We start from the raw sequence: 13690 nt of genomic DNA, 5'->3' as shown, positions 1-13690 counted from the left end.
ATTAAAGTAATGATTCAAATGTATACTTTTCTATAAAGACATTTTCCATTGCAAAAAGCATGCCTAAAAAATCTAAAAAATAATAAAAAAGTAAATTCCCCATTTACCGAGTATACCAGAAAAATGAAAAATTTAAATGACGACTCAATTTTCCATTTTTGTCAGAAGGTGGAGTAAGCGGAACAATGCACTGCAAAGCGTTACACGGACCCATAGTGTCCCTTTGAAACTACAGTGCCCTCCAAAAGTATTGGAACACATGCTAAAGTATGGAGGTAGATTTGTCTCTTTATTATTCAATTATAAAAAAGTGTGCTTCAATCAAAAATTTTTTCTCCAATCAAAAAAACATTCTCTTCTGTCAAAGAAAACACATTCATTCAAAGAAAAAAAGTATTTGAATGCAAAAAAAATTGAGATTGAACACCTTTTTTCTTTGATTGGAAATGTTTTTTGTGATAGAAGTGAAAGTTTTTTTGTTTAAAGCAGCTTTTTTGATTGAAGTAATGTTTTTTTTGTTTGGGCCATAATATGGGTAGGACATTTGTGTCTTTATTATTCAATAGAAAAAGACGTTGCTTCAAAGAAAAAAAAAATCAATCAAAACCCCAACTTCAACCTTTAAGGACAGCAATTGTCTTTGTGAATGAATAATGTATTGTGAATAAATAAATGTTTTTCTTAGTAGTAATTGTAATAGTACAGGGGTCAGTAGGCCTATATGTTAGGCCTAAGTGCCCTCCAAAAGTATTGGAATACATGCTAAAGTTGAATTGATGTCCAAAGGTTGAATATTTCCTATTTTTTTTTTTCATTTAAGGCAACAAGGTCAATTTCCAAAAGAGGATTTTATATTGTGTATAACGCGTAGGCCTATTTCACTACGTGGGCATGCTGCACGCTCAGAATTAGGGGAGGAGCAGGAACTAACTAGCACAGATTCCACTCCAGGTAGTGTTGCTACACGGATCACAATATTGAGAGCGCAAACATGGCGACGTCCTTACTACGAATAGGACGACTCGGGTCGCTCAAGGTAAGTCATTTTCATTTCAAATATAATGTATGTGCCCGGTCACTACTGCCACGCAAACTCATCACCAAGGGAAATCCCCACAAATTATTACCGGAAAATGTACATGGCCACCGTTTCTTTAGAGATTCCGCTGCTGCTAGTTAGCTAGCAGTGCTAGCTAGTTAGCTCACATTTCTCCTGTCGAAAGGGTAAAAGCAGAGGTTGGCGATGCCCTCTGCTTTTACTAATGGCTATTTCTGATAGAGAACGACACATGATTAGGCTGTTGGGCACAGGGCCATTTCAAGTTAGCGTAGTCTTCAATATCTGAGTGGAATGACATTGACTACGATTTTGAATCGGACACTTGTTACTGTATGTGGGCTAATCAAACTAAGTCAAGTGCACTCATTAAACCATTAGATCACCGGACTTGTAATGCAATAAACTAAACTACTACTAAATTGCAGATTTCATATCGTTTTAGTTATCTTCATGAAAGACCACAATGACAAACGCAGATCCCTGACGTCATCACAACCTCGCTCTTTGAACTAAATGGTTTAAAACGTGTATGTGTGTGTGTGTGTGTAGTGTGCGTGTGTGTGTGTGTGTGTGTGTGTGTGTGTCCCAGCCCTAAAAAAAAAAAAAAACAACATAAAAAGAAAGCCCAAATCAAAGTAAAATGATTTAAAAGTAAAGAATAATTAACATGAAAACATGAAAGATTTAGAGGTCTGTTCTTAACAGATAGACTTTGCCAGAGTCTAATTTGACAAACCAGTGATGGTGATCCTTCTCAAACAAATTTGATGACCAGCCAGATCTTCGCATTTCAAACAGTTGAGCGGTCCAGAACAGACTGCTCGGTCATTCCACGTCAATTAAACCAGGGCCCACACACTTAGGTCTCAGAAAAGTCTGAACAAATTACCATATGTACCCATATTACTCATAGTAATTTACGCACTGTAAAATTACTTTCATGTAAAATCAATACTTTCCAAGATGCAGTCAGCTTTAAGGGGAGAGGGGGGTATTAAGTGTGTGTGCCCGGATGAACTGAGAGCTAAGTGTGTGTCCTGGTGGTGGAATTGACGTGAAATGGGCCTGCAGCGTCTTCAAGTTGATTCTAAATGGTTCTCATCCCCATTTCCCTTTTGCCTCGCTGAAATTGTTGCTCCACATTAGTATCCCACCAATTGTGTGTATTGCCTTGCCTCCTGATCAATGTGTGTGTGTGTGTGTGTGTGTGTGTGTGTGTGTGTGTGTGTGTGTGTGTGTGTGTGTGTGTGTGTGTGTGTGTGTGTGTGTGTGTGTGTGTGTGTGTGTGTGCAGGGCGTCCATCGTGGAGCATGGAGCCTCCTGAGGGCCCCCCCTGCAGCCTCGCTCTGCTCCAATCCGCAGGAGCCCAAGACGCCGACGCCGCCTCCACGTGCTAAAGTCTCCAGTAAGCCCCGCCTCCATTATTATAATGAGCTAAAGTCTCCAGTAAGCTCCGCCTCCATTATTATAATGAGCTAAAGTCAAAGTCTCCAGTAAGCCCCGCCTCCATTATTATAACATCGTCCCTCTAACTATTTATCAATAAACATATGCCCCTGTGTCAGTAGTCTTACCCCTATATGCCACTATATGCCCCTGTGTCAGTACTCTTACCCCTATATGCCACTATATGCCCCTGTGTCAGTACTCTTACCCCTATATGCCCCTGTGTCAGTACTCTTACCCCTATATGCCACTATATGCCCCTGTGTCAGTAGTCTTACCCCTATATGCCCCTGTGTCAGTACTCTTACCCCTATATGCCACTATATGCCCCTGTGTCAGTACTCTTACCCCTATATGCCCCTGTGTCAGTACTCTTACCCCTATATGCCACTATATGCCCCTCTGTCAGTAGTCTTACCCCTATATGCCACTATATGCCCCTGTGTCAGTACTCTTACCCCTATATGCCACTATATGCCCCTGTGTCAGTAGTCTTACCCCTATATGCCCCTGTGTCAGTACTCTTACCCCTATATGCCACTATATGCCCCTCTGTCAGTAGTCTTACCCCTATATGCCACTATATGCCCCTGTGTCAGTAGTCTTACCCCTATATGCCCCTAAATGCCACTATATGCCCCTGTGTCAGTACTCTTACCCCTATATGCCACTATATGCCCCTGTGTCAGTAGTCTTACCCCTATATGCCACTATATGCCCCTGTGTCAGTAGTCTTACCCCTATATGCCCCTAAATGCCACTATATGCCCCTGTGTCAGTAGTCTTACCCCTATATGCCCCTGTGTCAGTACTCTTACCCCTATATGCCCCTATATGCCCCTATATGCCACTATATGCCCCTATATGCTCCTGTGTCGGTACTGTTGCCCAGTGTAGGTGGGCCTCCTCCAGCAGACCTCGTGCTCTCTACATCACTTCCTGTCTCCAGGTCTGCTGGAGCCCTCAGCCACTGAAGAGCTGCCACTTCCGTCACTCGGAAACTTAGACGTGCCGATCCGTCACTCGGAATTCCAGAAATCGCTTTATTTTACTGGGCACGCCCTAGTACCAGCCACTCAACTATTGCTGCACATAGTCTGATTTTCCACTGCCTGTCTTTATTGATTGCTTTATGACACTTGTTTGAGGTTATGATACCAACCATTCAACATAGAAGTGGAGTGCAGTCATGTTAATTTAAGGGCCCGAGCACCGGTGCAGTGCAGTCATGTTAATTAGGGCCCGAGCACCAGTGGAGTGCAGTCATGTTAATTAGGGCCCGAGCACCAGTGGAGTGCAGTCATGTTAATTAGGGCCCGAGCACCGGTGCAGTGCAGTCATGTTGATTAGGGCCCGAGCACCGGTGCAGTGCAGTCATGTTGATTAGGGCCCGAGCACCGGTGCAGTGCAGTCATACATGTTAATTAGGGCCCGAGCACCGGTGCAGTGCAGTCATGTTAATTAGGGCCCGAGCACCGGTGCAGTGCAGTCATGCTAATTAGGGCCCGAGCACCTGTGCAGTGCAGGCTGGTACAGCCATACATTCAGCCATTCATGTTTATTTGGATTGTAATGTTTGCATTCAAACATCCTTCTGCTTATTTATACCTTGCTAATTATCTCTCCTGACAGAGTCATGGTTTGTGTATGTGTGTGATTATTGTCATTATGACATTTTGCTCCTGCTAATCTGTTGAGTGTCTTCTGTATTTTACTAGTGTTAGTAATTTTGAGACTTTCACAATCAGGATAAGCACTTTGTTTCACGAGGCCTAGAAATGAAACCTTAAATATAATTATGTGTTCATCTGATCTGTCAAAGGATAAAAAAAAATGTTCAGGGACTTCCAATGTTAAATTTGGGCATCTGAAAGAAATGTACTTACCTTAACAGTATTAGGTTAAATACAAATATGCATGCAATATTGTTAGAGTTCATTGTTGTTCTTTGGGTTAACGCATTTAAGTAAAACTGGTTCAGTAAGCTGCAATATCATGTATAATATTCCTTTTATAGTATATTTATGGAAAATGTTTGAATGGACAAAAACTTCAATGCCCGGCAACATTTTGGGGCATTAGCACACTGTACCTCCCACGGTTATGGTTATGATTATGGTTATTTAGCAGACGCCTTTGTCCAAAGCGACATACAAATAAATAACAATGCAAATTGGCTACAATACAGTTGGCTAAGTTTAGACATACTCTTCTACTCTTTACCGCTAGCCTAGCTTAGCACAGTGTCTCTAAGTGGGTCCAGTCTGCCTACAGCTCCTTGTAGTGGCGAAAGATCTCCAACATTTTCCCATGTGCATGTTGTGGTTTGTATAGTTACAATGTGAACAAATCCCAAAGTAACAGCATGAGAGCAGAGTGCTTACCCTGGTAGTGAAACGCCTCATTATTAGCTTCACTTTAATATGGGCTATTAGCTTCACTTTTAATGTGGGCTATTAGCTTCACTTTTAATGTGGGCTATTAGCTTCACTTTTAATGTGGGCTGACTTAACCTTCATGAGGAAGTCTGCTGTTAAATGGGTTTAGGTATGTTAAGTACCATAAGCTACAGTCATGGACTAGGGGTGGCCCTATCCAGACCTGAAGCACTCGATAAGTCTGTTGAGGATTTTGTTGACGGGAGGACTGTGCGTACTCCGCCATCCTCTCGTCAACAACATGAGATTCGTGTCCTTATCCTTATCAAGTCTTAAATTCAAAATGGTGTTGCGCAGAAAACAAGTGGAAAAGCTACTCCAGGTGCTGTTTGTATAAACTGTCTTCTAAATAAGCACACATACAATGTTGCCAATGCCTCGTTGTGAATGCTAAGAACCTAATTACACTGTTGATGAAGTGTGGTGCTCTTGTTAGTCTCGTGGACGGGTTAGAAGTGATTAATGTGCAGGGTGAGACATGCCCTGTGGCTAGCGCTAACATAACTTTCAGGTTGAGATGACTCAATAAAGCTGTCTTCTGTTCCATCCGTGGTTTCCATAGCGATATTGGGAGAGGAGGAGCGGGCCGCTCTGCTGGCCTATAAGACGCCCGTCTCCTTCCCTGTTAAGCTCCTCCCCCCTAGTGCCTCTCAACCCGTGCTAGCAGCAGCTGCCGAGGCAACACACTCAGCCATCGCAGAACCCGCCATCGCAGAACCCGCCATCGCAGAACCCGCCATCGCAGACGCCACTCCAGCACCACCTCCTGCAGAGCCCGCTAGCGCCGCGGCTGCTCCAGAAGCGAGCTCGGAGCCCGCAGCCTCTGCAACGTTGGCAGCTCCAGAGCCAGAAGCAGCAGCAGAAACCATAGTGACGGAAGCAGCAGCTGAAACCATAGTAACGGAAGCAGCAGAAACAGAAACCGTAGTAACGGAAGCAGCAGCAGGAGAAACCATAGTGACGGAAGCAGCAGAAACAGAAACCGTAGTAACGGAAGCAGCAGCAGCAGAAACCGTAGTAACGGAAGCAGCAACAGCAGAAACCGTAGTAACGGAAGCAGCAGCAGCAGAAACCGTAGTGACGGAAGCAGCAGCTGAAACCATAGTAACGGAAGCAGCAGAAACAGAAACCGTAGTAACGGAAGCAGCAGCAGTAGGAGAAACCATAGTGACGGAAGCAGCAGCAGCAGAAACCGTAGTGACGGAAACAGCAGCAGCAGAAACCGTAGTGACGGAAGCAGCAGCAGCAGAAACCGTAGTAACGGAAGCAGCAGCAGCAGAAGCCGTAGTGACGGAAGTTGTGGCAGCAGAAACGGAGACCAAAGGAGCTGTGACACCAGAAGTTGCTGCAGAGGAAGTGAAGACGGAAGCTGTGACCCCAGAAGTTACCGTGGAAACGACAACAGCAGAAGCGGTGACCTCAGAAGCTCCATCTACTGGTGACGCTGCAGCCGAGCCTGTCGTTGCCATGGCAGCAGCACCTGCTGATAAGGATGCCGCCTCCTCTTCATCCTCTTCCAGCGATTCGGACTCCGACTCAGACTCGGACTCGGACTCTGAGACGTCTGCAGAGGCCGCAGGGAAGCCTGAAGTGTCAGCCGAGCCGAAGGCCGGAGCCCCACAAGTGCTCTCTGCAGTGGCCGCCTCCCCAGAGGTTGCCGTGGATACCGCTCCAGGAGTCCTACCCCCAGAACCAGCACAGGAAGCACTTGGAGCCGCCACTGAAGCCGTAACCGAGGCCACTGAAGCCGTAACCGAGGCCGTAACCGAGGCCACTGAAGCAGTAACCGAGGCCACTGAAGCAGTAACCGAGGCTGTAACCGAGGCGGTAACTAAGGCTGTAAGCGAGGCGGTAACCGAGGCGGTAGAGGCCGCTTCTGAAGCGGTGGTGGCAGCTGTGACTGAAGCCGTTGCCCCAGCGGCGGAGGAGCTGGTGGATGTTGCCCCAGTTGTAGGAACTGCAGCTGAAGCAGAAGCTGAAACTGAAGTTGTCCCTGTAGAAGCTGAAGCTGTCCCTGCTGAAGAGCTGGTGGATGTTGCCCCAGTCGTAGGAACTGCAGCTGAAGCTGCCCCTGCTGAAGCCGAAGCTGCCCCTGCCGAAGCTGCCCCTGTTGAAGCTGCCCCTGTTGAAGCTGAAGCTGCCCCTGCTGAAGCCGAAACTGCCCCACTAGAAGCGGAGGCTGCCCCGCTAGAAGAGCTGGTTGATGCCGCCCCTGTTCTAGCTGCAGATGCCCCTGTAGAAGCTGAAGATGCCCCTGTTCTAGCTGCAGATGCCCCAGTAGAAGCTGAAGATGCCCCTGTAGAAGCTGAAGATGCCCCTGTTCTAGCTGCAGATGCCCCAGTAGAAGCTGCAGATGCCCCTGTTGTAGCTGAAGATGCCCCTGTTGTAGAAACTACAGCCGCGGCCGCTCCTGCTGAAGCTGCTCCAGTAGAAGAGCTGGTTGATGGCGCCGCTGTTCTAGCTGCAGCTGAAGCAGAATCTGTGGAGGAGCTGGTGGACCCAGCAGCTGTGGTGCTGACGGAAGCCCCAGCCACCGAGCCCCCAGAGGGTACACACACACACACACACACGCTCACTTATACACACCCATACACACTCATGCTACAGCCACCGAGCCCCCAGAGGGTACACACACACACACACACACGCTCACTTATACACACCCATACACACTCATGCTACAGCCACCGAGCCCCCTTAGGGTACACACACACACACACACACGCTCACTTATACACACCCATACACACTCTTATATATATACCCCTGAGGGTACACACACACACACACACACACGCTCACTTAAACACACCCATACACACTCATGCTACAGCCACCAAGCCCCCTGAGGGTACACACACACACACACACACACACTCACTTCTACTCACTTCTACATACTCACACAGTAGTACACACTGATACTTATTTATACATTTTTATACTTACCAATACATTGACATTTTACATTTGTACTCTCTTATATAAATACTCACATAGTAGTACACACTCATTCATCTCATGCCTGGCCAGTACACACACACACACACACACTCTCACACACACACACACACACACACACACACACACACACACACACACACACACACACGTGTGCACAGCTAGCATTTCTCGACAACAAGTGGCTCTTGCATTTCTGCTATGGCACCATATTCACGTTGCTTGGCAACAGGTGACTTTCACTGCATGTCCTCCTCAACCTACCATAAGCTTCTGTGGTTGTAGGTTGCTAAGTAACCAAATGTGGCCATGGTTTAAGGTTGCTAGTAACCGTATGCTGCCGTGGTTGTAGGTTGCTAAGTAACATTTTCTGCTGGTTCTGGGGCCCACTGCATGTGCTGCTTTTCAACCAACCCCCCCCTGCCACACACACAAACACACGCACACACGCACGCACACACACACACACACACACACACACACACCCCACCTCACCACCAACATACACATACACACACACACCCCACCACTACCACCAACACACGCACACTCTTGCTCTCTCTCTCTCTCTGTCTCTCTCTCTCTCTCTCTCTCTCTCTCTCTCTCTCTCTCTCTCTCACACACCACCACCACGCCTTCACAACGCTTGTCATTTTGCAAATGCTGCTCTTCATCACATACACTCCATCAGGCAAGAGCTTCATCAGATAAAAGCCTCTTCCTCTTCCTCACATGCACTCCTCTTCCTCAGATAGAAGCCTCTTCATCACATACACTTCTCCTCAGCCAGCAGTGTCCTGAACTCTCACCCTTGCCCTCTGAACTGACCTCTCACCCTTGCCCTCTGACCTCTCACCCTTGCCCTCTGAACTGACCTCTCACCCTTGCCCTCTGAACTCTCACCCTTGCCCTCTGAATGCATGTGCTGCGTCCTTTGTGCTCTCTGCTATTCAATGCACACACACACACACACACACACACACACACACACACACACACACACACACACACACACACACACACACACACACACACACACACACACACACACACACACTGGATGCTCATGTCCATGTCCACTCCTCCTCCTCCTCCTCTCTGTGGTCGTCATTTCTCTCCCTCTGACTGCGTCTCACACATTTCTCTCTCTCTGATGCACTCTGGGATTTTGAGTCTTGAAAGTCCTGCCTTGGCTGCTAAAACAGGTTTTGTTAAAGTTAATGTTAAAGGGTTTGACCATGCTACTGTGAAATTTTGTTTTATTTATTTTTGATCTGTCTGTTAACGTTAATGCCTATATTTCCAGTACTTGTTAACGTTAATGCCTATATTTCCAGTATTTGTTAACGTTAATGCCTATATTTCCAGTACTTGTTAACGTTAATGCCTATATTTCCAGTATTTGTTAACGTTAATGCCTATATTTCCAGTATTTGTTAGTTAATGCCGATATTTCCAGTATCTGTTAACGTTAATGCCGATATTTCCAGTATCTGTTAACGTTAATGCTGATATTTCCAGTATCTGTTAACGTTAATGCCGATATTTCCAGTGTTTGTTAACGTTAATGCCGATGTTTCCAGTGTTTGTTAACGTTCCAGTATCTGTTAATGTAAATGTTTTGTGTTCTTGTGCTCATTTCTGAATCGGTTATGGTTAAGGCTACCATTTTGTTGACCCATATATCTGTATTTGATAATGCGTAGTTAAAGGTTAATGTTGTGTTTGGCCATACATGTTTAGTCATTAAGGTGAATGTTGTGTTTGCCTATAAATGTTTACTGGTGAGGGTTAATGTTGTGTGTACCTGTAACTGCTAACGCTAACATTTCCTCTTTATTTTGAGCACTCTGGTCTCCATCTGCTTCTTCTCCTCTTTTACCTCTAAACTGTCTGAAGACTGAAGCAAAGAGTGTGTGTGTCACATCTGTGTGTGTGTGTGTGTGTGTGTGTGTGGGGTGGGTAGGAGGTGGGTTGTTTTTCTCCTTCCATCAGCTGTCTGGATAGTCTTTGCATGTGAGCTCCTCTGGGTCGCCATGGAGATGGGGAATGAACACATGAGAGTTCTGAGTGATGTCACTCTAGCATGTGCCTTGTCAGGGTTCACTGAATCAGTGTGTGTTGGTGAGTGTGTCTAGAGTGAAGGTGAGTAGTCTGTGTTCTAACGCCTCTGTGTGTGTGTGTGTGTGTGTGTGTGTGTGTGTTTCACAGAGCCGGAGCCTTTCAATAACACCTCGTACCAGAACCTGCAGCATCACAAGTACGATGAGTACACCTTCGCTGACCTGGACGTGGAGATGAGCAAATACCGCCTGCCCCAGCCGTCCGCTAAACGACCCTCAGCACTCCAGTGAACACACACACATACACACACACACCTGTCCCAGCCATCGTCTGGATGATCATCACTGAACACACACACATACACACACACACCTGTCCCAGCCATCGTCTGGATGATCATTACTGAACACACACACACACACACACACACCTGTCCCAGCCATCGTCTGGATGATCATCACTGAACACACACACATACACACACACACCTGTCCCAGCCATCGTCTGGATGATCATCACTGAACACACACACACACACACACACACCTGTCCCAGCCATCGTCTGGATGATCATCACTGAACACACACACATACACACACACACACACCTGTCCCAGCCATCGTCTGGATGATCATCACTGAACACACACACACACACACACACCTTTCCCACCCCTGGTATGGACAACCCTCACCATTAAACAAACACACACAATATACATCACACACACACACACACACACACACACACACACACACACACACACACACACACACACACACACACACACACACACACACACACACACACACACACACACACACACACACACACACATTCCCTTCCGTGGCCCCTCTGCTCCATGTGTGAAGCCCTTATACGTGTGGAGTCTGTATTAGACCTAATAAATGACTTATGATATTAAACTAAGAGCTCAGTGCTGGTGTGTGTGTTTGAGTGGTTGTGTTCCCAAGAGCTCAGTGCTGGTGTTCCCAAGAGCTCAGTGATTCCCATTTCATTTCTTCTAACCACTTTGCAGCACACTGAAAGATTTATATTCTTTTTTTTAATGTAATATTTTAACATATACTTTTCAACATTTACACAACTTTTCAATAATGGAATGGCGGTTAAAAAAGGACATACTGTGCGTTCAGACCAAGAGCGACTTGAGCTTCCAAAATCGCTCTGGACGCCCTGTCAAGGACGCCATGGGAAGCTTGGATGCTTTGGCCGCTCTGACGTAGTAGCATTCTATGTTCGTTGCTGGTCGTTTGGTCGCTGAACCGCGTCACAGCTCATTACCATAAAGTTGAGCCACTTTCAACTTTCTCTAGTCGCTCAAGACGCCCAAAACGCGACGCCGACGGATTGGTCGCTGCTGGCAGCTGAGAGATGCCGGCTTCCATTGAAAATGAATGACTTCCGGAATCTTTGGAAGCTCAAGTCGCCGGCGGTGTGAACGCACAGATAGGATAACAGACAGATTCTTCAAGTCTTACTTCAGCTACAGTAACAAACTACAATTCTCCCAGTGTGGGACATTCACACACTTCTAATATTATAGAACCTCCATTTTACTGTTTTCGCATCCAATAGCCACCTTAAAACACCAAAACTATTTTCCCGATATATTTGAACATGTCCTCATGTCTGGGGAAGGGCAAGTTGAACATGCCCTCATGTCTGCACAGTAGGGCAAGTTGAACATGCCCTCATGTCTGCACAGTAGGGCAAGTTGAACATGCCCTCATGTCTGCACAGTAGGGCAAGTTGAACATGTCCTCATGTCTGCACAGTAGGGCAAGTTAAACTAGCATGCAGTTCTAGTAGTTCTAGCGTGCAGTTCTAGTGTGCAGTTCTAGTAGTACTAGTAGTTCTAGCGTGCAGTTCTAGTGTGCAGTACTAGCAGTTCTAGCGTGCAGTTCTAGTGTGCAGTACTAGCAGTTCTAGCGTGCAGTTCTAGTAGTTCTAGCGTGCAGTTCTAGTAGTTTTATTGTGCAGTTCTAGTGTGCAGTCTTAGCGGTTCTAGCGTTGTGTAAAGTGCAGGGAAATATTCCAGGGAGAAGTCTTTCTTAATGCAGATTAGCTTTATTTGGTGTCATTTTTTCCAATGTCTAGTTTAAGTGGGGAAAGGGCGTTGGGAACAAAAGAAGCATGGTAGTTTTATTTCCAGTTATTGGGTTATATGGGGCTGGGAATAAAGGCAGCATTGGGTGACTCTCATTTGGTGTTTTTTTACACCCTCCCATCCTTCCTCGATCCTCGTCCTCACTGTGTTTGAGAGCCACCCATGGAGTCTCTGTGTTGGTTCCTTTATCCTCGGGGACCTCCAATAGGCCACGCCCACTTCCACAGGTGGGCCCATATAAGGGAAGGTGTGTCACGCCCACTTCCACAGGTGGGCCCATATAAGGGAAGGTGTGTCACGCCCACTTCCACAGGTGAGCCCATATAAGGGAAGGTGCGTCCACGCCCACTTCCACAGGTGAGCCCATATAAGGGAAGGTGTGTCACGCCCACTTCCACAGGTGAGCCCATATAAGGGAAGGTGTGTCACGCCCACTTCCACAGGTGAGCCCATATAAGGGAAGGTGCGTCACATGAAAGCAGAGCTGCAACGATAATTGTTAGAGACACAATATAGGCACAACACACCCCAGATAGCGTGCAGTTCAGTCCAACGCTGGTCATATTTGTCCAATCCAGACATGTGCACGGCAAGGTAAACAGAACCTAAATATTCCTTACATGGCAGTGTCCTTGTAGCATAACATACACTTGCAAACCTGTCATCACTTAGCAAACCTTCACATCACAATGACCATCGCCAGCAGTGTCTTTAGACCTGGACATTCGGGGCTATTAGCGCCGGATGTATTGGGAATAGTCCCGGATCTCTGTGCCTTAAAAGTAGTGCTGTCAAAAATATTGTGTTATTAACGCGTTAACGCAAAACAATTTTAACAGCGATTTTTTTTTATCGCGAGATTAACGCTCTTCCTGACCTGTGTCAAGCTTTTTCATAAACTGCTGTGGCCACACACTCACACACACACACACACACACACACACACACACACACACACACACATACAGAACTGCTGTGGCCACGTTAGAAAAACTACAGGACCTGGCTGTAAACCAGAAGCAAAACAGTAAGCGCCCCCACAATGCCATTAGTTGATCAGAGCAAAGTTATCTGTACTGTCGATGTGAACTGAGTTACCGTCATAGCACGACTAGTTATTATTAGCCATATTGAGAATGTGCACGACTAGTCTTTATTAGCCATATTGAGAATGTGCACGACTAGTTATTATTAGCCGTATTGAGAATGTGCACGACTAGTTATTATTAGCTCTATTGAGAATGTGCACGACTAGTTATTATTAGCCGTATTGAGAATGTGCGCACGACTAGTTATTATTAGCTCTATTGAGAATGTGCACGACTAGTTATTAATAGCACGGCTAGTTATTATTAGCCATATTGAGAATGTGCACGACTAGTTATTAATAGCACGGCTAGTTATTATTAGCCGTATTGAGAATGTGCACGAAACTTAGACGAGGTAGAGCAGGCGTGGGGCAGACAAATACAGTTGCTGACGGAGATTAGCCTTCTGGACTCGGTAATGACAACTATCTCGGGGTAACGTTAATGTGAGTATATGTGTGTGTCTGTGTGCGGGAGATTAGCCTACTGGACTCGGTAATG

At 46.2% G+C, this 13690-nt stretch overlaps 1 protein-coding gene across 3 annotated transcripts; it reads left to right on the top strand.

Moving 5' to 3' along the window:
* Window positions 1-921: 921 nt before the first annotated feature.
* ndufv3 (NADH:ubiquinone oxidoreductase subunit V3) lies at window positions 922-10902 on the top strand. 3 transcript variants are annotated; one of them, XM_062535481.1, is made up of 5 exons: window positions 922-1036; window positions 2354-2465; window positions 5507-7492; window positions 10117-10283; window positions 10396-10902. In XM_062535481.1, the coding sequence occupies exons 1-4, from the start codon at window positions 992-994 to the stop codon at window positions 10257-10259; spliced, it is 2286 nt and encodes a 761-aa protein (XP_062391465.1). In that variant the 5' UTR covers window positions 922-991; the 3' UTR covers window positions 10260-10283; window positions 10396-10902. The 3 variants fall into 3 exon arrangements, with proteins under 3 accessions (XP_062391465.1, XP_062391464.1, XP_062391463.1); XM_062535480.1 differs by having other exon boundaries at window positions 10334-10902; XM_062535479.1 differs by having other exon boundaries at window positions 10117-10902.
* The last annotated feature ends 2788 nt before the right edge of the window (window positions 10903-13690 follow it).

The sequence above is a fragment of the Sardina pilchardus genome, chromosome 4 (genome assembly GCF_963854185.1).
Source record: "Sardina pilchardus chromosome 4, fSarPil1.1, whole genome shotgun sequence".
NCBI lineage: Eukaryota > Metazoa > Chordata > Actinopteri > Clupeiformes > Clupeidae > Sardina > Sardina pilchardus.
The sequence above is the reverse complement of the archived record's forward strand: the minus strand, read 5'-3'. Positions and strand labels throughout refer to the sequence as shown.

Coding starts and splice junctions, on each gene's coding strand:
- ndufv3 (XM_062535481.1), top strand. CDS start 992: ATGGCGACGTCCTTACTACGAATAGGACGACTCGGGTCGCTCAAG. Junction 1,037..2,353: donor GACGACTCGGGTCGCTCAAG/GTAAGTCATTTT, acceptor GTGTGTGTGCAG/GGCGTCCATCGTGGAGCATG. Junction 7,493..10,116: donor AGCCACCGAGCCCCCAGAGG/GTACACACACAC, acceptor TGTGTTTCACAG/AGCCGGAGCCTTTCAATAAC.